This window comes from Triticum urartu, chromosome 6A (assembly GCF_056163025.1).
Source record: "Triticum urartu cultivar PI428250 chromosome 6A, HENAU_Tu73, whole genome shotgun sequence".
Taxonomy (NCBI): domain Eukaryota; kingdom Viridiplantae; phylum Streptophyta; class Magnoliopsida; order Poales; family Poaceae; genus Triticum; species Triticum urartu.
Genome location: NC_141878.1, coordinates 277,689,301 through 277,713,740, shown reverse-complemented (window position 1 = coordinate 277,713,740; position 24,440 = coordinate 277,689,301). Strand labels below are relative to the sequence as shown.

General features: G+C 41.5%; 1 protein-coding gene across 1 annotated transcript in view; it reads right to left on the bottom strand.

Moving 5' to 3' along the window:
- LOC147964999 (uncharacterized) overlaps positions 1–24,440 on the bottom strand; it is a 98,665-nt gene that overhangs the window by 70,961 nt on the left and 3,264 nt on the right. Inside the window, exons 2-4 of the mRNA XM_087530241.1 lie at positions 21,442–22,024; positions 21,187–21,279; positions 20,330–20,751 (exon numbers count right to left, since the gene is read on the bottom strand). Coding sequence (XP_087386367.1) covers positions 20,330–20,751; positions 21,187–21,279; positions 21,442–22,024 — 1,098 coding nt within the window. The remainder of the gene's footprint in view (positions 1–20,329; positions 20,752–21,186; positions 21,280–21,441; positions 22,025–24,440) is intronic.

The window sequence follows — 24,440 nt, the reverse complement described above, 5'->3', positions numbered from 1 at the left end:
AAAGAGAGAAGAAGCCATCTAGCTACTAGCTATGGACCCGTAGGTTTGAAGTAAACTACTCACACTTCATCGGAGGGGCTTGGATGATGATGTAGAAGCCCTCCGTGATCGATGCCTCCTCCGGTGGAGCTCCGGAACAGGCTCCAAAATGGGATCTCATGGATACAGAAAGTTGTGGCGGTGGAATTAGGTTTTTGGCTCCGTCCCCGATCGTTTGGGGGTACGTGGATATATATAGGAGGAAGAAGTACGTCGGTGGAGCTTCGAGGGGCCCACGAGGCAGGGGGGCGCGCTCTAGGGGGGGCTACCCTTGTGACCACCTCGTGGCTTTCTTGATGGAGGGCCCAAGTCACCTGGATCTTATCTGATGAGAAAATCACGTTTTCGAAGGTTTCATTCCGTTTGATATTCCTTTTCTTCGAAACCCTAAAACAGGCAAAAAACAGCAATTCTGGGATGGCCTCCGGTTAATAGGTTAGTCCCAAAAATAATATAAAAGTGGATAATAAAGCCCAGTAATGTCTAAAACAGTAGATAATATAGCATGGAGCAATCAAAAATTATAGATATGTTGGAGACGTATCGAGCATCCCCAAGCTTAATTCCTGCTCGTCCTCGAGTAGGTAAATGATAAAAACAGAATTTTTGATGCGGAGTGCTACTTGGCATAATTTCAATGTAAATCTTCTTAATTGTGGTATGAATATTCAGATTCGAAAGATTCAAGACAAAAGTTCATATTGATATAAAAATAATAATACTTCAAGCATACTAACAAAGCAATTATGTCTTCTCAAAATATCATGGCCAAAGAAAGCTACCCCTACAAAATCATATAGTCTGGCTATGCTCTATCTTCACCACACAAAGTATTTAAATCATGCACAACCCCGATGACAAGCCAAGCAATTGTTTCATACTTTTGACATTTTCAAAACTTTTTTGATCTTCACGCAATACATGAGCGTGAGCCATGGATATAGCACTATAGGTGGAATAGAATGGTGGTTGTGAAGAAGACAAAAAGGGAGAAGATAGTCTCACATCAACTAGGCGTATTAACAGGCTATGGAGATGCCCATTAATAGATATCAATGTGAGTGAGTAGGGATTGCCATGCAACGGATGCACTAGAGCTATAAATATATGAAAGCTCAAAAGAAACTAAGTGGGTGTGCATCCAACTCGCTTTCTCACGAAGACCTAGGGCACTTTGAGGAAGCCCATCATTGGATATACAAGCCAAGTTCTATAATGAAAAATTCCCACTAGTATATGAAAGTGACATAATGAGACACTCTCTATCATGAAGATCATGGTGCTACTTTGAAGCACAAGTGTGGTAAAAGGATAGTAACATTGTCCCTTCTCTCTTTTTCTCTCATATTTTTTTATTTGGGCCTTTCTCTTTTTTTATGGCCTCTTTATTTATTTATTTTTTGTCCGGAGTCTCATCCCGACTTGTGGGGGAATCATATTCTCCATCATCCTTTCCTCATTGGGACAATGCTCTAATAATGGTGATCATCATAGTTTTATTTACTTACAACTCATGAATTACAACTCGATTCTTAGAACAAAATATGACTATATGAATGCCTCCGGCGGTGTATCGGGATGTGCAATGACTCATGAGTGACATGTATGAAAGAATTATGAATGGTGGCTTTGCCATAAATACAATGTCAACTACATGATCATGCATATCAATATGACAATGATGGAGCGTGTCATAATGAAAGGAACGGTGGAAAGTTGCATGGCAATATATCTCGGAATGGCTATGGAAATGCCATGATAGGTAGGTATGGTGGCTGTTTTGAGGAAGGTATTTGGTGGGTGTATGATACCGGCGAAAAGTGCGCGGTGTTAGAGAGGCTAGCAATGGTGGAAGGAAGGAAAGTGCGTATAATCCATGGACTCAACATTAGTCATAAAGAACTCATATACTTATGTGGCGACCCGACCCGAATGGATCAAGCCTACTGTGCTCCGGTGTCATCCCTGGATCAGTAATGCTGACACCACACAGTACAATGAAGGATTTATAGCAGAGTGGCAATCACACACTTATTACATCATTGTCTCAAAGAGAACTTATTACAATAAATATGGCTTAAGGCCATCTAATAACGATAACAGCGGAAGACTCGGAAGATAAATGGGTCCATCAACTCCAACGGCATCACTGAGTATAGAACCACGACCTAAAAACACCTTACTCGTCGTCTGAAAAGTCTGCAACATAAGAAGTTGTAGCCCGAAAACGGGTCAGCACATGGAATATGCTGGCAAAGTAACACATAGAGAGTAATGGAATGAAACAGCTATACTATATGCATATATGGCTGGTGGAAAGCTCTATGGTTACAGTTTTGCGTAAAGCCAGTTTTTCCCTACTGCAAAGGAATAAATTTATTTAACTATCATGGTAGTTGTGAAACATCGAGAATGGTTGACAGCATTCCGATCCCAATTAAGTGAACAATTAAAACCCAACAACATTAATTAGAAGTAACATGATGAGATTCACATGATATTCAAGTACTAGATACTCAAGATGTCCATAACCGAGGACACGGCTAATCATGATTAGTTTGTACACTCTGCAGAGGTTTGCACACTTTTCCCCACAAGTCTCGATCGCCTCCATTTGGTTTCTCGCACTACAGGGTGTTTGAGAAGACGGATGACCGAGACACAGTCTTTCAGAAGCGCTAGCACCTTACATGTGGGGTAGACCGTACCACCTACAACCCCTACATCTGCTAGTCCACCCCGTAAGAGTTCGCACAACTTAGTCAACTATGCCAGAGCCCATAATGGCTTGTGGCTGCACACGGAAGTTACTAGCATGAATTATCTTATGATCCCTTTGAGCCTGGGTGGCGGTCCAAAATAAAACAGGCAAGTCCTGATAGACATCAGGTGCCTCAATCCACCCAGATGTGTGTTTAAGTTGCCACCTTAGATAAATCATTAAAATTATCAACTCACATCTGTCATGGATATCACTCACCCAATCCACGTCTACTAGCATAGCATGGCATAATAAGCAAACGTAGAAGTAACTCCCAAAGGTTTCATAATAAACAAGTAATAGGTACTACCTCATCTACTTCCCATCCCACAGTTTAATTAGATCCTAATCATGCAATGTGAGAGGATTGATCTAATGCAATAAAACATGGGTTGTAGAAAAGGTATGATCAAAGTGTTACTTGCCTTGCTGATGATCCGCGAGACCTAGGGTTTCGAAGTAACAAGCGGCGCAATCCGGGTGATCTATCGCAGACAAACAACAAGCATATAATAAGTACTCATCTAATGCACAGGTAAAACTCTAACAAGAGAACGAACCAGAAAGTTCAACTTAAGAACTCCGGTTGCAAAGAAAGAACGAACCAGACAAAGAAACGAAAAACAAACGGCGGAAGAAACAACTCGGTTCTAGCAAGTTGAAACTAGGTCAAATTTTACCGGGGCAACAACTTGTTTAAGTTGATTAGACGGAACGACGGTTTCGAAACGAAACTCCAGGCGCTTGAATCACCTGATTCCGATAAACGAGCGAGAAGATAAACTAGAACGAAGATCGGATCTGAGATCGCGATCGCGGAATAAATCCGACGAGAAAGAAAATGAAGAACGGTTAAACGAACGGACGTTCGTAAACCGGAGATAATCGGTGATCACGTTCGTTAGGACGAACGGTCCGGTGAACGGTCCAAAGGCAACTAAATCAGAAAAGAAAACGAATCCGATCTAGGGTTTCGGAGAAGAAAACCGAAACGAAAAACCAATCTAGAAAAACAAATCAGAAGAGAAGAAAAGAATCGGAACGATTAGAAGAAAACGATCCGAGGAAAAGAGACGCGGGGCAACCTCCGGCGAGGGGCTCCAGCGGCGTGGTGTAGGGCGGCGGCGGCGTGGGCAAGGTGCGGCGGCGGCGCTAGGGCACAAGGGCGGCGGCGCGGGTGGGGTGCAGTGGAGGGCTTGGGGCTTGATTTGATGGGTTTAGAGGGGGGGTGTTGGGGTATTTATATTGGGGAGGGGAGGAGAAAACTTGGGGTAAGGAACAAGAAAAAGAGTAGGAGAAGGAATCCTAAAAAAAAGGCAAACCGAGTCCTACTAGGACTCTAGGCGGCGGCGGCTCCCTCCTGCGCCAGGCGCGCGGCGCGCGGGATGGCCTGGCCGGCCGGCCTGCTGGCTGGGCCTTGGCCCAAGGCGCTGCAGAAAGTTTTTTTTAAAAAAAAATGGTTCTGCACGCGGAAAAACACAAAAAAGCAATTCTACCGGACTCCAAAACTAATAAAGTAAATTTTCCCCGACTCCTAAAAAATGAGTCGAACAAAATGAACTTTTCTCCGGGCCTAAAATGCAATTTTTGAAAACGCGCATTTTTCCCTATCCAAATAAAATGCAAATAAACTCCGGAAAAACCAAGATTGATCTATTTATTAAATCTTCATTTTTCCTAAATTTGGGAAAGTCATATTATTCCCTCTCTAATTTTTTTGATATCAGAAAAATTATTGAAGATGAAATAAATAAATCAAATGATCCTCTCTTCAAATTCGAGAAAACTCTCAAATATGAAAATAACGAAATCTCCAACTCTCTCCGAAGGTCCTTGAGTTGCGTGAAATTTCTAGGATCAACCAAAATGCAAGAAAAATATGATATGCATGATGATCTAGTGTATAACATTCCAAATTGCAAATTTGGGATGTTACAACTTATTGCAAAAATCTAGAAGTTATCAAAGCAAAGTATTACGCACATGCTCCTAGGGGGATAGATTGGTAGGAAAAGACCATCGCTCGTCCCCGACCGCCACTCGTAAGGAAGACCATCAATAAATAAATCATGCCCCGACTTCATCACATAACGGTTCACCATACGTGCATGCTACGGGAATCAAAAACTTTAACACAAGCATTTCTCAAATTCACAACTACTCAACTAGGATGACTCTAATATCACCATCCTCATATCTCAAAACAATTATCAAGCATCAATTTATTCTTAGTATTCAACACACTCATATGAAAGTTTTATTATTAATCTTGCATACCAAGCATATTAGGATTTTAAGCAAATTACCATGCTATTAAGACTCTCAAAATAATCTAAGTGAAGAATGAGAGATCAATAGTTTCTATAAAACAAATTCACCACCGTGCTCTAAAAGATATAAGTGAAGCACTAGAGCAAAACTATAAAGCTCAAAAGATATAAGTGAAGTACATAGAGTATTCTATCAAATTCCAAATCATGTATGGCTCTCTAAATAGGTGTGTACAGCAAGGATGATTGTGGTAAACTAATAAGCAAAGACTCAAATCATAAAAGACGCTCCAAGCAAAACACATATCATGTGGTGAATAAAAATATAGCTCCAAGTAAAGTTACCGATAGAAGTAGACGAAAGAGGGGATGCCTTCCGGGGCATCCCCAAGCTCTGGCTTTTAGGTGTCCTTAGATTGTCTTGGGGGTTCCATGGGAATCCCCAAGCTTAGGCTCTTGCCACTCCTTGTTCCATAATCCATCAAATCTTTACCCAAAACTTGAAAACTTCACAACACAAAACTTAAAGTAGAAAACTCGTGAGCTCCGTTAGCGAAAGAAAACAAAAGACCACTTCAATGTGCTGTAATGAACTCATTCTTTATTTATATGGGTGTTAAACCTACTGTATTCCAACTTCTCTATGGATTATAAACTATTTTACTAGCCATAGATTCATCAAAATAAGCAAACAACACACGAAAAACAGAATTTGTCAAAAACAGAAGAGTCTGTAGTAATCTATACCTAGCGCAAGATCTGGAACCCCAAAAATTCTAAAATAAAATGCTGGACGTGAGGAATTTATGTATTAATTATCTTCAAAAATAATTAACTAAATAACACTTTCCAAATAAAAATGACAGCAGTTCTCGTGAGCGCTAAAGTTTCTGTTTTTTACAGCAAGTTCAACAAGACTTTCCCCAAGTCTTCCCAACGGTTCTACTTGGCACAAACACTAATTAAACACAAAAACACAACCAAAACAGAGGCTAGATAATTTATTTATTACTAAAAATGAGCAAAAATCAAGGAGTAAAAATAAAATTGGGTTGCCTCCCAACAAGCGCTATCGCTTAACGCCCCTAGCTAGGCATAACAAGCAAGAATAGATCTAGGTATTGCCATCTTTGGTAGGCAATCCATAAGTGGCTCTCATGATAGATTCATATGGTAATTTTATTTTCTTTCTAGGGAAGTTTTCCTTGACCTTTTTTAATGGAAATTGAAATCTAATATTCCCTTCCTTCATATCAATAATTGCACCAACCATTCTAAGGAAAGATCTACCGAGAATAATAGGGCAAGAAGGATTGCAATATATATCAAGAACGATAAAATCTACGGGCACATAATTCCTATTAGCAAAAATAAAAACATCATTAATTATTCCCATAGGTTTCTTAATAGTGGAATCTGCAAGATGCAAGTTTAGAGAGCAATCATCAAAATCACGGAAATCTAGTAAATCACACAAAGTTTTGGGAATAGTAGAGACACTAGCACCCAAATCACACAAAGCATAAAACTCATAATTTTTAATTTTAATTTTAATAGTTGGTTCCCACTCATCATAAAGTTTTCTAGGGATAGAAACTTCCAATTCAAGTTTTTCTTCATAAGATTGCATCAAGGCATCAACGATATGTTTAGTAAACGCTTTATTTTGACTATAAGCGTGAGGAGATTTTAGCACGGATTGCAACAAGGAAATACAATCAATCAAAGAGCAATTTTCATAGTTAAATTCCTTGAAATCCATAATAGTGGGTTTAGCAACATCTAGGGTTTTAGTTTCTTCAATCCCACTTTTATCAAATTTAGCATCAAGATCAACAAATTCCGAATTCTTAGAACGCCTTCTAGGTAAAGGTGGATCATATTCAGTCCCATCATTATCAAGACTCATATTGCAAAACATAGATTTAATAGGGCACACATCAATAACTTTTAGATCTTCATCATTATTTTCATAGGAACTAGAAGAACACGCTTTTATAAAAGCATATTTCTTAGCACGCATCCTAGTGGTTCTTTCTTTGCACTCGTCAATGGAAATTCTCATGGCTTTGGGAGACTCATTGATATCATGCTTAGGTGGAATAGATCTAAGTTTCAAAGAATTAACATCAAGAGCAATTCTATCAACGTTCCTAGCCAAATCATCAATCTTAACCAATTTTTCTTCAATCGTAGCATTAAAATTCTTTTGCGAAGAAATAAATTCTTTAATATTAGATTCAAAATCAGAGGGCGGTATCCTCACGAACACTACCCCAGAAAAGTACTCTTTGAAACGCGACAATCCTGAAGTACTCACAGTCTTCGAGACTTTCTCATCAAATAATTGGCGCAAACAGGCGCTTCGCGACCTTGCCGAAGTCTGCCATGTAGCAGCAATAAGCCCTTGAAATGATACGGCAATTACCTTCAGTGCAGATGATGAACCAAGATCCCGCTCAGTCCGGGCACCAGCCGCTCTGGTCCTAAACCCAATTGTGGACGGTTTTCGGCTCACTAAGGTGCTAATGGACGGTGGCAGCGGATTAAACCTCATATATGAGGACACGCTCAATAAAATGCAAATGGACAGGAATCACATTGAGCAGAGGAATACATCCTTTAGGGGAATCATTCCCAGCAGGGAAGCAAGATGTTCGGGGAAAATTAAACTGGATGTAGTATTCGGCACACCAGAAAATTATAGGTGTGAAGAGATAATCTTCCAGGTGGCTCCTTTCAAGAGCGATATCATGCCCTATTAGGGCGAGATGCATTCACACGCTTTCAAGCTATAACTCATTACGGGTATATGAAGCTCGAAATGCCTGGGCCCAATGGTGTTATCACTATCTCCAGTGATCCGGACATAGCACTCCGCGCCGAAAATAAAACCGCATCCCTGGCCCTTGAGGCATTGTCCGAAGCCCTAGCAGCCGAGGAACTCACCGCACTGTGTTCCACAGTGGATAGTAACGACGTAATTCTTGATAAAAGACCCAAATCCACCTGTTTCAAGCCAGCTAACGAAATAGTCGTCAAGTCCACCCGACGGGTCCCAAGAAAACAGCTTCCATTGGGGCACAGCTGGACCTGACGGTCGATGCCGCATTACGCGCATTCTTGCGCGAGAATTGGGACATTTTTGCCTGGCACCCCTCGGACATGCCAGGAATCCCACACGCGCTGGCCGAACATAGTCTCAATATACTGAAGGGATACAAGCAGGTCAAGCAAACACTCCGACGATTTTCCAAACCCAAACGATAGGCTATGGGGGAGGAGCTAGCCAAGCTACTCGAAGCCGGGTTTATCAGAGAGATAAAACATCCGAACTGGCTAGCAAACCTGGTCATCGTACCAAAGAAGGATAAATCATGGCGTCTATGTGTTGACTTCAAATACCTTAACAAGGCCTGCCCTAAGGACCCCTTGCCACTACCTCGCATTGACTAGATTATCGATGCAACCATGGGACATGATTCATTGTGTTTCCTCGACACATACTCCGGATACCATCAAATTAAGATGAAGGAATCCGACCAGGTTGCAATGGCATTCATCACCCCATATGGGCCTTTCTGCTTCTACACTATGCCTTTCAGGCTCAAAAACGCCGGCGCCACTTACCAATGCATGATTCAAACGTGCCTAGAAAAGCAAATCGCCAAGACTTTGGAGGCATATGTAGATGACGTAGTCGTCAAAACCAAGCATGTTGAATCATTGGTGGATGACTTACGCCTCACATTCGACAATCTCCGAACATCCGACATAAGGCTCAATCCAGAAAAGTGCGTTTTCGGCGTTCCCGCCGGTAAACTGCTCGGGTTTATTGTCTCCAATAGAGGAATCGAAGCAAACCCAGCCAAAATTCGAGGCATGTCACAATTGGCAACACCAACTAACCTCAAGCAGGTCCAAAAACTAGCCGGGTGCATGGCAGCCCTGAGCCGCTTTATCTCCAGACTAGGAGAAAAAGCATTGCCATTGTATGGCCTGCTCCAACGCACCGACCACTTTGTGTGGACGGATGCTGCAACAGCCGGACTGGAGGAAATAAAAACTTTGCTAGCAAGCAACCCCATCCTGGCTGCACCAACTGTCGGCAACCAATGCTGCTCTACATATCGGCAACTCACCAGGTGGTGAGTGCGGTGCTTGTCGTCGAACGAGAAGAGAAGTGACATAAATTTCCACTCCAAAAACTAGTATACTACGTATCGACGGTCCTTACACCATGCAAATCCCGATATCCGCATTATCAGAAGATAGCGTATGCGGTCTTTATGGCATCCCACAAACTGTGGCACTACTTCCAAGAGTGCTCAATCATGGTGGCTTCAGAAGTACCACTCAATGATATTATAAACAACCGGGATGCCACCGGCCGGATTACGAAATGGGCCATCAAGCTCCTACCATTTGAAATAACGTATAAACTACGCCGAGCAATTAAATCTCAGGTGTTGGCTAACTTCATCGCCGAATGGACAGAGAACAAACTCCCTAAAGAGTACGTCACGTATTCCAACTGGGTGATGCACTTTGACGGCTCTAAAATGCTAGCCGGACTTGGGACTGGTGTCGTCTTGACATCCACCACAGGAGACACAGCCTGTTATGTAATGCAAATACTATATACAGTCTCTAACAATGCAGCCGAATACAAGGCCCTATTACATGGTCTCTGAAAGGCTGTCTCCATGGGCATACAACACCTTGAGGTGCGCGGGGATTCAAACATCGCAATATCCCAAATAAACGGAGACTTCGACGCAAAAGACCCGAAGATGGCGGCTTACCGCAACGCCGTACTCCAAATATCAGCTCGGTTTGAGGGTATCGAGTTTCATCATGTGGCTTGAGAGAGTAATCAAGCCACTAACATCCTCACTCGCATGGGCGCTAAACGCGACCCCGTCCCACCGAACACCTTTGTGGAAAGGCTCTTCACGCCATCTGTGATGTGGCAGGACGAGAACGCGAGCACCGACCCAGAGCCGATCATACCCCCAAATTCCGAACACTGTCCCGATATCATCGGGGGCTCAGGCACCGAAATAACACCATCGGCCCATGAAATCATGGCCGTAATTGCCCTGTGGACCAAGCTTTTCCTTTCCTAACTCACTAGGAATGAGCTCCCAGAGGATCAAACTAAGGCCCGTTGCATCGTTCGATGTTTGAAAGCCTACAAAGTTCATGAAGGAGAACTATACAAGAAAACCATTACCGGAGTCCTTCAACAATGTATCTTCGAAGATGAGGGACGATGGCTCTTGGCTGAAATATACGCTAGTCTTGGCGGCCATCATGCCGTAGCCCGGGCCCTTGTAAGTAAAGCCTTATGCACAGGTTTCTTTTGGCCCACAGCCCGTGCAAATGCACAAGACCTCGTACGGCGCTGCGTTGGATGCCAGCTTTTCGCTAACCAAAGCCATATGCCGCCCATTGCCCTCCGAACAATCCCCATTACTTGGCCCTTTGCGGTCTAGGGGCTCGATATGGTCGGACCTCTTAAAGTGGGAGGCCATAAGAAGAAATACTTATTGGCTATGGTTGATAAGTTCACTAAGTGGATAGAAGCCAAGCCAGTTAAAACAGCTGAAGCCAGACCGGTGATAGACTTTATATCCGGCGTAGTACACCGTTACGGTGTCCCGCACATCATGATTACTGACAACGACTCTAACTTCACAGCCGATGAGGTGAAAACTTGGTGCTCCAATTTGGGCATCAAGCTCGATTACGCCTCCGTATAACACCCTTAGTCAAATGGTCAGGTTGAACAGTCTAACAGCTTGATAATGAGCAGCATTAAACACAGACTAGTGCGATCTCTGCAAGAATTAGACAAACACTGGGTCGAGGAACTTGATTCCGTACTCTGGGGGCTGCGGACCACGCCCAATCGCACGACCGGATATACACCTTTTTTCATGGTGTACGGTGTGGAGGCAGTCTTGCCTTGTGACATTATTCATGACTCACCTCGAGTGTGCATGTATGAAGAGAGAGAAGCCGAGCTCAATCGGTAGGACGACTTGGACAGCTTGGAGGAGCAGCGCGATGTCACGAAGGCCCATTCCGCATTCTATCAACAGCAGGCTTGGCGATACCAAAGCAGAGAGGTACGGGCAAAGACTTACAATGTCGGTGAACTCATTTTATGCCTACCAGAGAAGAAAAAGGACAAGCTCAAACCCAAATGGGAGGGTCCCTTCATTGTAGATGAAGTTCTCACCAGAGGAGCCTATCGCCTTCGCAATGCTTCGGACAATCGCTTGGAGCCAAACCCATGGAACACTGCGAGGCTCCGAAGATTCTATGCCTAAGTCCGCACATATACCCGTTTCTCCCTTTTACCGTTTTCCTTTTTTCTTGTTTCTATACGACTTCTAGCTTGTGTCCGGATAAACCGCACACCGGAGGGGTATATGATACGTCTCCAACGTATCTATAATTTTTGATTGTTCCATGCTATTATTTTATCTGTTTTGGATGTTTAATGGGCTTTAATATCCTCATTTATATTATTTTTGGGACTAACCAATTAACCGGAGGCATAGTGCCAGTTTCTGTTTTTTTGCCTATTTTAGAGTTTTGCAGAAAAGGAATACCAAACAGAGTCCAAACGGAATGAAACCTTCGTGATGATCTTTCTTGGACCAAAAGCAATCCAGAAGACTTGGAGTCGAAGTCTGGAACTCCACGAGGAGGCCACGAGGCAGGAGGGCACACCTAGGGGGGTAGGCGCACCCCCACCCTCGTGGGCCCCTCGTAGCTCCACCGATGTACTTCTTTCGCCTATATATACTCTTATACCATAGATCGATTGCAGAGAGCAACAAAACCACTTTTCCACCGCCGCAACCTTCTGTACCCGTGAGATCCCATCTTGGGGCCTCTTCCGGCGATCTGCCGGAGGGGGAATCGATCACGGAGGGCTTCTACATCAACATCATTGCCTCTCCGATGAAGCGTGAGTACTTTACCACTGACCTTCGGGTCCATAGTTTTTAGCTACATGGCTTATTCTCTCTCTTTGATTCTCAATACAAAGTTCTCCTCGATGTTCTTGGAGATCTATTCGATGTAATATTCTTTTGTGGTGTGTTTGCCGAGATCCGATGAATTGTGGGTTTATGAACAAGATTGCCTATGAATATTATTTGGTTCTTCTCAGAATTCTTATATGCATGATTTGATATCTTTGCAAGTCTCTTCGAAATATCAGTTTAGTTTGGCCTACTAGATTGATCTTTCTTGCAATGGGAGAAGTGCTTAGCTTTGGGTTCAATCTTGCGTTGTCCTTTCCAAGTGACAGTAGCGGCAGCAAGGCACGTATTGTATTTTTGCCATTGAGGATAAAAAGATGGGGTTTATATCATATTGTTTGAGTTTATCCCTCTACATCATGTCATCTTGCTTAATTCGTACTCTGTTCTTATGAACGTAACACTCTAGATGCATGCTGGGTAGTGGTCAATGTGTGAAGTAATAGTAGTAGATGCATAATTGTTTCGATCTACTTGACACGAACGTGATGCCTTTATTCATGATCATTGCCTTAGATATCTTCATAACTATGCGCTTTTCTATCAATTGCTCGGCAGTATTTTGCTCACCCACCGCAATACATGCTATCTTGAGGGAAGCCACTAGTGAAACCTATGGCCCCCGGGTCTCTTTCTTATTATATTGCATCTCTTTTATTTACATCGCATCTCATTTACTATTTTGCAATCTTTACTTTCCAATCTATACAATAAAAATACCAAAAATATTTACTTTACTATCTTTATCAGATCTCACTTTTGCGAGTGACCGTGAAGGGATTGACAACCCTTTTATCGCGTTGGTTGCAAGGTTCTTGATTGTTTGTGCAGGTACTAGGTGACTTGTGCGTTGTCTACTACTGGATTGATACATTGGTTCTCAAAACTGAGGGGAATACATATGCTACTTTGCTGCATCACCCTTTCCTCTTCAAGGGAAAACCAACGCATGCTCAAGAGGTAGCAAGAAGGATTTCTGGCGCCGTTGCCGGGGAGATCTATGCCAAGTCAACACATACAAAGTACCCATCATAAACTCTTCTACCTCGCATTAAATTATTTGGCATTCACCTCTCGTTTTCCTCTCCCCCACTTCTAAAATGACTTTTGAAAACCTTTTCCTTTTCTTCGCCCCTCTTTCGTTCGTCTCTTTTCGCTTGGTTCTTGTGTTCTTGGGTGTTAGTGTGCCCGTTTGCTTTGATGGCTCTGCCAAAAAGCGTTGATCCTCACCTTAGAAGGTTGGAAGAAATTGAAAACAACATTAGAAGTTTTATGTCTTTGCAATTTGAGCATAATAATTTCTTCAGAAATGAGCTTAAAGAACAAAAAAGTTTTATGGAGTACATTAATAAAGAGCTCGATGATATGTCTAAGGAATTTTATGGTTTGAAATCTCAGTTTGCTCATCTTGAAAATTTAGTAGGCCAAATTTCGGATAAGCAAGCCACCTTAGTTAATAAGATGGCCGCTAAACCGGAAGATCTAGATGATAATGATGATGAAGATCTAAAAGTGATTGATTTGACTCCTATTAAATCTTTGTATTCCAATATGAATCTTGATAATGATGGGACTGGATATGAGTCAACTTTAGTTAAAAGGCTTCCCAATAATTTGGAGTTTTTATATCTTGATGAAAAATTAATAGAAGTGGGATTGAGGAGGTCAAAACTTTACATACCAATGTACCCACTATTTTGGATTTCAAGGAACTTAATTATGATAATTGCTCTTTGATAGATTGTATTTCCTTATTGCAATCCGTGTTAAATTCTCCTCATGCTTATAGCCAAAATAAAGCTTTTACTAGACATATCGTTGATGCTTTAATGCAATCCTATGAAGAAAAGCTTGAACCTACTATTAAAATTAAGATTAAAGATTATGAAAGCTATGCTTTGTGTGATTTGGGTGGTAGTGTTTCCATGATTCCAAAAACTTTATGTGATGTCCTAGGTTTCCTTGAATTTGATGATTGTTCTTTAAATTTGCGCCTTGCGGATTCCACCATTAAGAAACCTATGGGAAGGATTAATGATGTTCTTATTGTTGCAAATAGGAATTATGTGCCCATAGATTTCATTGTTCTTGATATAGATTGGAATCCTACATGTCTATTCTTGGTAGACCTTTCCTTAGAACGATTGGTGCAATTATTGACATGAAAGAAGGAAATATTAGATTCCAATTTCCGTTAAGGAAAGGCATGGAACACTTCCCTAGAAAGAAAATTAAATTGCCTTATGAATCTATTATGAGAGCCACTTATGGATTGCATACCAAAGATGACAATACCTAGATCTATTCTTGTTTTTACGCCTAGCTAGGGGCGTTAAATGATAGCGCTTGTTGGGAGGCAACCCATTTTTATGTTTCTTCTTTGCTTTTAGTTCATGTTTAGTAATAAATAGTTCATCTAGCTTCTGTTATGATTGTGTTTTTTATGTTTTAATTAGTGTTTGTGCCAAGTAAATCCTTTAGGATCTTCTTGGGTGATTGTTGTTTGATCTTGCTGATAAAAACAGAAAGTATGTGCTCACGAAAATAATTATCATCTTTTACTAGAGAGCGATAAACTACCGATTCCAACTGCAGTAGATCAATATATTTTTTATCCTGTTCGTCTTAATTTTTCAGAAGTTTTGGAGTTACAAAAGTATTCAAAACCTCCAGATTTCTACAGACTGTTCTGTTTTTGACAGATTCTATTTTCCGCGTGTTGTTTGCTTATTTTGATGAATCTATGAGTAGTATTGGGGGGTATGAACCATATAGAAGTTGGAATACTATAGGTTTAACACCAATATAAATAAAGAATGAGTTCATGACAATACCTTAAAGTGGTGGTTTATTTTCTTATACTAACGGAGCTCGTGAGATTTTGTGTTGAAGTTTTGTGTTGTGAAGATTTCAAGTTTTTGGATAAAGATTTGATGGATTTTGGAATAAGGAGTGGCAAGAGCCTAAGCTTGGGGATGCCCAAGGCACCCCAAGGTAAAATTCAAGGACAACCAAAAGCCTAAGCTTGGGGATGCCCCTGAAGGCATCCCCTCTTTCGTCTTCGTCTATCAGTAACTTTACTTGAGGCTATATTATTATTCACCACATGATATGTGTTTGGCTTGGAGCGTCTTGTATGATTTCAGTCTTTGCTTTTTAGTTTACCACAATCATCCTTGCTGTATACACCTTTTGGGAGAGACACGCATGAATCGGAATTTATTAGAATACTCTATGTGCTTCACTTATATCTTTTGAGCTAGATAATTTTGCCCTAGTGCTTCACTTATATCTTTTTAGAGCACGGTGGTGGTTTTATTTTATAGAAATTATTGATCTCTCATGCTTCACTTATATTATTTTGAGACTCTTTTAGAACAGCATGGTAATTTGCTTTGGCTATAAAACTAGTCCTAATATGATGGGCATCCAAGATGGGTATAATAAAAACTTTCATATAAAGTGCGTTGAATACTATGAGAAGTTTGATGCTTGATGATTGTTTTGAGACATGAGGATGGTGATATTAGAGTCATGCTAGTAGATTAATTGTGAATTTGAGAAATACTTGTGTTGAGGTTTGGAAGTCCCGTAGCATGCACGTATGGTAACTGTTGTGTAACAAATTTGAAGCATGAGGTATTTCTTTGATTGTCTTCCTTATGAGTGGCGGTCGGGGACGAGTGGTGGTCTTTTCCTACCAATCTATCCCCTTAGGAGCATGCACATAGTGCTTGGTTTTGATGACTTGTAGATTTTTGCAACAAGTATGTGAGTTCTTCATGACTAATGTTGAGTCCATGGATTATACGCACTCTCACCCTTCCACCGTGGCTAGCCTCTCTAGTACCGTGCAACTTTCGCTGGTACCATAAACCCACCATTTACCTTCCTCAAAACAGCTACCATACCTACCTATTTTGGCATTTCCATAGCCATTCTGAGATATATTGCCATGCAAATTTCCACTGTTCAGTTTATTATGACACGCTCCATCATTGTCATATTGCCTTGCATGATCATGTAGTTGACATCGTATTTGTGGCAAAGCCACCATTCATAATTTTTTCATACAAGTCACTCTTGATTCATTGCACATCTCGCTACACCGCCAGAGGCATTCATATAGAATCATATTTTGTTCTAAGTATCGAGTTGTAATCCTTGAGTTGTAAATAAATAGAAGTGTGATGATCATCATTACTAGACCATTGTCCCATGTGAGGAACTTAAAAAAAGAGGCCAAAGAAGCCAATGAAAAAAAGAGGCCAAAGAAGCCAAACAAAAAGGGAGAGAAAAATAGAGAAGGGACAATGCTACTATCCTTTTTCCACACTTGTGCGTCAAAGTAGCACCATGATCTTCATGATAGAGAGTCTCTTATTTTTTCACTTTCATATACTAGTGGGAATTTTTGTTATAGAACTTGGCTTGTATATTCCAATAATGGGCTTCCTCAAAATGCCCTAGGTCTTCGTGAGCAAGCAAGTTGGATGCACACCCACTTAGTTTCTTTTGTTGGGCTTTCATACATTTATAGCTCTAGTGCATTCGTTGCATGACAATCCCTGCTCACTCACATTGATATCTATTGATGGGCATCTCCATAGCCCATTAATATGCCTAGTTGATGTGAGACCATCTTCCTCCTTTTTGTATTCTCCACAACCACCACTCTATTCCACCTATAGTGCTATGTCCATGGCTCACGCTCATGTATTGCGTGAAAGTTGAAAAAGTTTGAGAATACTAAAGTATGAAACAATTTCTTGTCTTGTCAGCGAGGTTGTGCATGATCTGAATATTTTGTGTGACGAAGATGGAGCATAGCCAAACAATATGATTTTATAGGGATGAACTTTCTTTGGCCATGTTATTTTGAGAAGACATGATTACTTTTTTAGTATGCTTGAAGTATTATTATTTTTATGTCAATATTAAACTTTTATCTTGAATCTTTCAGATATGAACATTCATGCCACAATAAAGAAAATTACATTGATAATTATGTTAGGTAGCATTCCACATCAAAAATTCTGCTTTTATCATTTACCTACTCGAGGACGAGCAGGAATTAAGCTTGGGGATGCTTGATACGTCTCCAACGTATATATAATTTTTGATTGTTCCATGCTATTATATTATCTATTTTGGATGTTTAATGGGCTTTAATATGCTCTTTTATATTATTTTTGGGACTAACCTATTAACTGGAGGCCCAGTGCCAGTTTCTGTTTTTTCGCCTATTTTAGAGTTCCGCAGAAAAGGAATACCAAACGGAGTCCAAACGGAATGAAACCTTCGCGATGATCTTTCTTGGACCAAAATCAATCCAAAAGACTTGGAGTCAAAGTCTAGAACTCCACGAGGCGGCCACGAGGTAGGAAGGCGCACCCAGGGTGGTAGGCGCGCCCCCACCCTCGTGGGCCCCTCGTAGCTCCACCGACGTACTTCTTTCGCCTATATATACTCTTATACCCTAGATTAATCGCAGAGAGCCACGAAACCACTTTTCCACCGCCGCAACCTTCTGTATCCGTGAGATCCCATCTTGGGGCCTCTTCCGGTGATCTGCCAGAGGGGCAATCGATCACGGAGGGCTTCTACATCAACACCATTGCCTCTCCGATGAAGCGTGAGTAGTTTACCACTGACCATCGGGTCCATAGTTATTAGCTAGATGGCTTCTTCTGTCTCTTTGATTCTCAATACAAAGTTCTCCTCGATGTTCTTGGAGATCTATTCGATGTAATATTATTTGGTTCTCTCTCTTTGTGGGTTTATGAACAAGATTATCTATGAATATTATTTGGTTCTTCTCTGAATTCTTATATGCATGATTTGATATCTTTGCAAGTCTCTTCGAATTATCGTTTAGTTTAGCCTACTAGATTGATCTTTCTTGCAATGGGAGAAGTGCTTAGCTTTGGATTCAATCTTGCAGTTTTCTTTTCCGAGTGACAGTAGGGGAAGCAAGGCACGTATTGTATTGTTTCCATCGAGGATAAAAAGATGGGGTTTATATCATATTGTTTGAGTTTATCCCTCTACATCATGTCATCTTGCTTAATGTGTTCCTTTGTTCATATGAACTTAATACTCTAGATGCATGCTGGATAGCGGTCGATGTGTCGAGTAATAGTAATAGATGCAGAATCGTTTCGATCTACTTGACACAGACGTGATGCCTATATTCATGATCATTGCCTTAGATACCTTCGTAACTATGCGCTTTTCTATCAATTGCTCGGAAGTTATTTGTTCACCCACCGTAATACATGCTATCTTGATGATAGAGGCAAAGGTGTCCCGATGTTTCGATGAGATGGTGGCTATCGTTTTCTGTGGGAGTCGACCTTGACGATCCGACTACGATCGTGCGAGACGTCGCGCCTTAGCAATCGCTAAACCAACTTCCGAGGGGTTATTGACCACGCCGGAGCACGATCAACCTGACCACGAGGGCCTGTTTCCTGCGAGCAAACGAAGAACAAGCAAGAAACTGAGATTGCAATCTGGATATTGCGAATATAAGATGAAAGCTTTATTGATCAAGGTGGGGTTCTGTGACGTCTTGGTCTGGTCGTTGGACACAAACGAAGTACGTGAAGTTGCAGCTATGGCGAACTTTTAATCTAAACAAAACCCAAAGTCTAAACGACGCCCTAAGGGCTGTATATATGGAGGAAGAGAGGGGAATTTCGTGGCCCTTGAGGGTGGGGTCCGAAACCAACCCTAACTCTTGTTTCCCCACACATACGGACTCTAAAAATAGCCTATACTTAAGTATTTCGAAATTACATGGGCCTGGCCCATTAATAAGGTGACGCAGCACCTAGAATAGCCTATGGACGAATATTATGAAGTGGCATCTTGTATATTTCGTCCATGGCTTCATGCACTCCTTATGGCGGCTTCAAAGTCCTGAAATCATCACTTGTAACTCCGTTCTTGATCCCCCTGCGCATGCCATCAACTTCATGCGTGTTCTTGCTCCAATGTTCATCCTTCTCCAAGCTAGGCCCTTCATTTGAAAGCAAAACAAATGTATCCAATTTAGGCAGCATCATAATCTCATGAACATTAGAATCATTACCAAGAAACGAAAGTACCTGGTAATTTAATTGGCGTGCGCGAGCTCTAGTAATTGGTCCAGTATATGTAACAGTAGGGGCTGTGGGTGTAACAATGGTATTGATGTCCTCATCATCCTCCCCTTCTTGAAATGAAGTCGTCCTCGACGAAAGCTCATCTTCCTCACCCAGATAAGGCTTCAAATCTGCAATATTAAAAGTGGGACTAACCCCAAAATCTGCAGGTAGCTCAAGTTTATATGCATTATCATTTATTTTCTCTAAAACCTTAAAAGGACCATCAGCACGTGGCATTAGCTTTGATTTGCGCAGATTAGGAAATCTATCTTTACGCAAATGTAACCAAACAAGATCTCCAGGTGCAAACACAACATGTTTTCTACCCTTATCTCCAGCAAGTTTATATTTAGCATTCATAGGCTCAATGTTTTCCTTAGTTAACTCATGCATTTTTAAAATCAATTCAAAACGTTCTTTAGCATCAAAATTAACCTTCTCCGAAGATGGAAGAGGCAACAAATCAATAGGTGCACGAGGTAGGAAACCATACACAATTTCAAAAGGGCACATCTTCGTAGTAGAATGCAATGAACGATTATAAGCAAATTCAATATGAGGCAAGCATTCTTCCCACATTTTCTTGTTATTCTTCAAAACAGCCCTAAGCATAGTAGACAATGTTCTATTGACTACTTCAGTTTGTCCATCAGTTTGGGGGTGACAAGTAGTACTAAAAAGCAGCTTAGTCCCCAACTTAGCCCATAAACATCTCCAAAAGTGGCTAAGAAATTTAGTATCACGATCTGAAACAATAGTATTTGGCACACCATGTAAGCGAATAATTTCACGAAAGAACAAATCAGCAACATTAACAGCATCATCGCTTTTATGACATGGTATAAAGTGTGCCATTTTCGAGAACCTATCCACGACAACAAATATGCTATCCCTCCCCTTCTTTGTTCGAGGTAAACCTAAAACAAAGTCCATAGATATATCCTCCCAAGGAACACTAGGTACAGGCAAAGGCATATATAAACCATGAGGATTGAGTCGTGACTTAGCTCTTTGACATGTAGTGCAGCGAGCAACAAAACGCTCAACATCCCGTCTCATCTTTGGCCAAAAGAAATGTGTAGCAAGTATATCCTCCGTCTTCTTGACGCCAAAGTGTCCCATTAATCCTCCTCCATGCGCCTCCTGCAACAACAAAAGACGAACGGAGCTAGCTGGAATGCATAGCTTGTTAGCACGAAACACAAATCCATCGTTAAGAACGAACTTGTTCCAAGTTCTCCCTTCCTTACAATTCTGCAATACATCTTTAAATTCAGCATCATTAACATATTGATCCTTGATGGTCTCCAAACCAAATATTTTAAAGTCAAGTTGTGAAAGCATAGTATAACGACGAGACAAGGCATCAGCAATAACATTTTCTTTACCCTTCTTGTGTTTAATCACATAAGGGAAAGTCTCAATGAATTCAACCCATTTAGCATGTCGACGGTTCAGTTTTGCTTGACTTTTAATGTGTTTCAAAGATTCATGATCAGAATGTATAACAAATTCCTTGGGCCATAAATAATGTTGCCATGTTTCTAAGGTCCGAACAAGAGCATATAATTCTTTATCATAAGTAGAATAGTTCAGACTAGGGCCACTCAATTTTTCAGAAAAGTATGCAACAGGTTTCCCATCTTGTAATAACACACCTCCTAATCCAATTCCACTAGCATCACATTCAAGCTCAAAAGTCTTATTGAAATTAGGAAGTTGGAGTAAAGGAGCATGTGTCAACTTACCTTTCAATACCGTGAAGGCTTCTTCCTGTGCGGTACCCCAAACAAAAGGTACATCCTTCTTTGTAAGCTCGTTGAGAGGTGCAGCAATGGTGCTGAAATCTCTCACAAAACGCCTATAGAAACCAGCGAGGCCAAGGAAACTCCTCACTTGTGTGACCGTTTTGGGCTGCGGCCAACTCTCAATAGCTTCAATCTTGGCTTTATCAACTTCAATTCCCTGTGGAGTAACAACATAGCCAAGAAAAGATACTCGGTCGGTGCAAAAGGTGCACTTTCCAAGGTTACCAAACAAACGTGCATCACGTAGAGCAATAAAAACAGCACGTAAATGTTCCAAATGTTCCTCCAAAGATTTGCTATAAATCAATATGTCATCAAAGTAAACTACCACAAATCGTCCAATGAAAGCACGTAAAACTTCGTTCATTAACCTCATGAAAGTACTAGGTGCATTAGTTAACCCAAAAGGCATGACTAACCACTCATATAATCCAAACTTAGTTTTAAATGCTGTTTTCCATTCATCTCCCAATTTCATACGAATTTGATGGTAACCACTACGCAAATCAACTTTGGAGAATATTGTAGAGCCACTCAATTCATCAAGCATATCATCTAGCCTAGGAATAGGATGACGATAACGAATAGTAATATTATTAATGCCTCTACAATCAACGCACATACGCGACGTACCATCCTTTTTCGGCACTAAAATGATAGGAACAGCACAAGGACTAAGGGATTCGCGTATATAACCTTTGTCGAGCAGTTCTTGTACTTGACGCATAATCTCCTTCGTCTCCTCTGGATTGGTACGGTATGGTGCCCGGTTGGGTAATGATGCACCGGGAATTAAGTCAATTTGATGCTCAATCCCGCGAATAGGTGGTAATCCCGGTGGCACGTCTTGTGGAAAGACGTCGGCGAACTCCTGCAAAATGTTAGTGACAGCAGGAGGCAAAGAGGAAGGCACGTCCTTGAATGAAAATAATGCCTCTTTGCACACAAAAGCATAGCAAACAGATTTGCTAAAATCTAGATCATCAATATCAGATTTGGTGGCAAGTAAACATGCACTTTTCAATTTAATTTCAGAAGCAACACTAGATTGTTTATTATTATTAGGCTGCATTTGTTGCTCAAATTCTTTTGCCACAATCTGATTTTCACTCTTAGTTTTCTCCTGTTTTGCTTTATTAGCTCTATTAATATCATCTTTCAAAATGGAATCAGGAGTCATAGGAAGCAAAGTAATATTTTTATCCTTATGAACAAGAGTATACTGATTGTTTCTACCATGGTGAATAGAATTTTTATCAAATTGCCATGGTCTACCAAGTAATAAGGAACATGCTTGCATCGGTACCACATCACAATCAACATAATCAGCATATGTAGAGATACTAAAATGCACACGAACAGTACGTGTTACCTTAACCTTGCCGCTGTTGTTGAACCATTGGATGTAGTAAGGATGTGGATGTGGTCTGGTGGTGAGAGATAGCTTCTCCACCATCTCGATGCTAGCCAAGTTGTTGCAACTCCCTCCATCTATGATCACGCGAACAGAACGTTCCTTCACAACTCCCTTTGTATGGAACAAATTATGCCTCTGATTTTGCTCAGCTTGTGTAACCTGCACACTCAAAACACGTTGAGCAACTAAACATTCATACCTGTCAGCATCTTCAGGAGCCATGTATTGCGTCTCATGATCAGAATCGTCTCCACCGTGTTCGTCACGTGTAATAAGAGCCAAAGTCTCCTCATCATAGTCACTAGCGGACTCATACCCACCATCCTCAGTAACAATCATCACACGCTTAGATGGGCATTCTCTCGCATAATGACCTCCACCCTTGCAACGTCGACAAATAATATCATGTGTTTGCCCTGTTGATGCCATGGATGAAGAAGAGCTCTTTGCAGGCTCAGAAGGTGTGCTCTTGGCAGATAGTGGTGATTGTGCCTGCTTTATTGTATCACGGTTGGAGGTGGCAGCCGACGGAGGCGCCGGTGTAGTAGAACGTGTGGAAGTAGATGATGCACGTGGTGTCCATGAAGAAGGTCGACCTGCAGAAAAGTTAGTCCGCGCCAATGCCTGTCGATCCTGCACTTCACATTCAGCTTTACAAGCAAGATGGAATAAACGAGTGATATTAGTATACTCCTTATACTCTAGAATCGTCTGAATCTCTCTATTTAATCCACCCATAAAACGTGCAAGCATAGCTTCATTCTCCTCAACAATACCACATCTAATCATGCCAGTTTGTAATTCCTGATAATATTCTTCTACAGAATTTTTTCCCTGTCTTAAGCGCTGCAATTTTTGAAGTAATTCACGTTGATAATATGGTGGAACCCAACGAGTACGCATAGCAGTTTTCAAAGCAGCCCAAGTAGCAGGAATGGGATATAATCTACAATGCTCAGACCACCAAACACATGCAAAACTAGTGAATGCACAAACAGCAGCAGGAACACGTCTCTCCTCGGGATATTGTAAACATGTAAATCGTTGTTCAGTTTCTAACTCCCAAGTAAGGTATATATCAGGAACATATCTACCCTCAAATGGTGGAATATTCAATTTTAGTTTAGGGAGATGGTCATGATCTCGTACCTGAGGGTGAGCCCTACCATTGCCATTATTTGCATGTGGACGACCTGATGGTTGCTGTGCTGGTGGTGGGACGTAGTTCTGATTTTGATCAACCTCATCCTCGTAATCGCTAGCAAAATCATCCTCCTCCGCATCAGAAGCAGGAGCCACAGAAGTAGCAACAGGAGCACCAACAGTTTGGCCAGGTGCAAGAGGGAGACGGCTCGCTCGGCGGAGGGCTGTTTCACGATGTGTAGGTAGTTGTCGTTGTTGTTGTTGTTGTAGAGGTGCGTTAGGTGCAGCCGGTGGTGGTGGTGGAAGACGCGCGAGCAATTCATTAAACCTGTTATCGAGCTTTGTTTCGAACGTCTTCTCCATGTCATCTAGCTTCTCCATGGCCTCTTCAAATCTGTTTAGCACATCCTGCACCTGTCCATTCATCATTTGCTGAAATTTATCATGCAACTCCTGATTCGTCATGTTCTCCCAGTCAGTCTCGTCGGCTTGTGATCCTGCCATGGTTAGCAACAATAGAAAACACACAAGAATATGATCCTACAGAATACTAACAAGAGGTGGTGGTGGCGGGTGTCACAAATCCGTCAAGCAAATCTCAAATTCTTACCAGTTCTTACCCAGCAGCAGGCGGTGATCGGCAACCGTTGTAGTCAAAACTCTCAAAAGCTTGGATAGAGCGATTGCCAGGGAGAGTCAAACGCACGACGTAGAGGTATGTGGAGCTGGGAAGGCTTATAGTATGGTAGCAAAAAGGGTCAGCAATAATCAATTCAGAGATGCAAAGTTG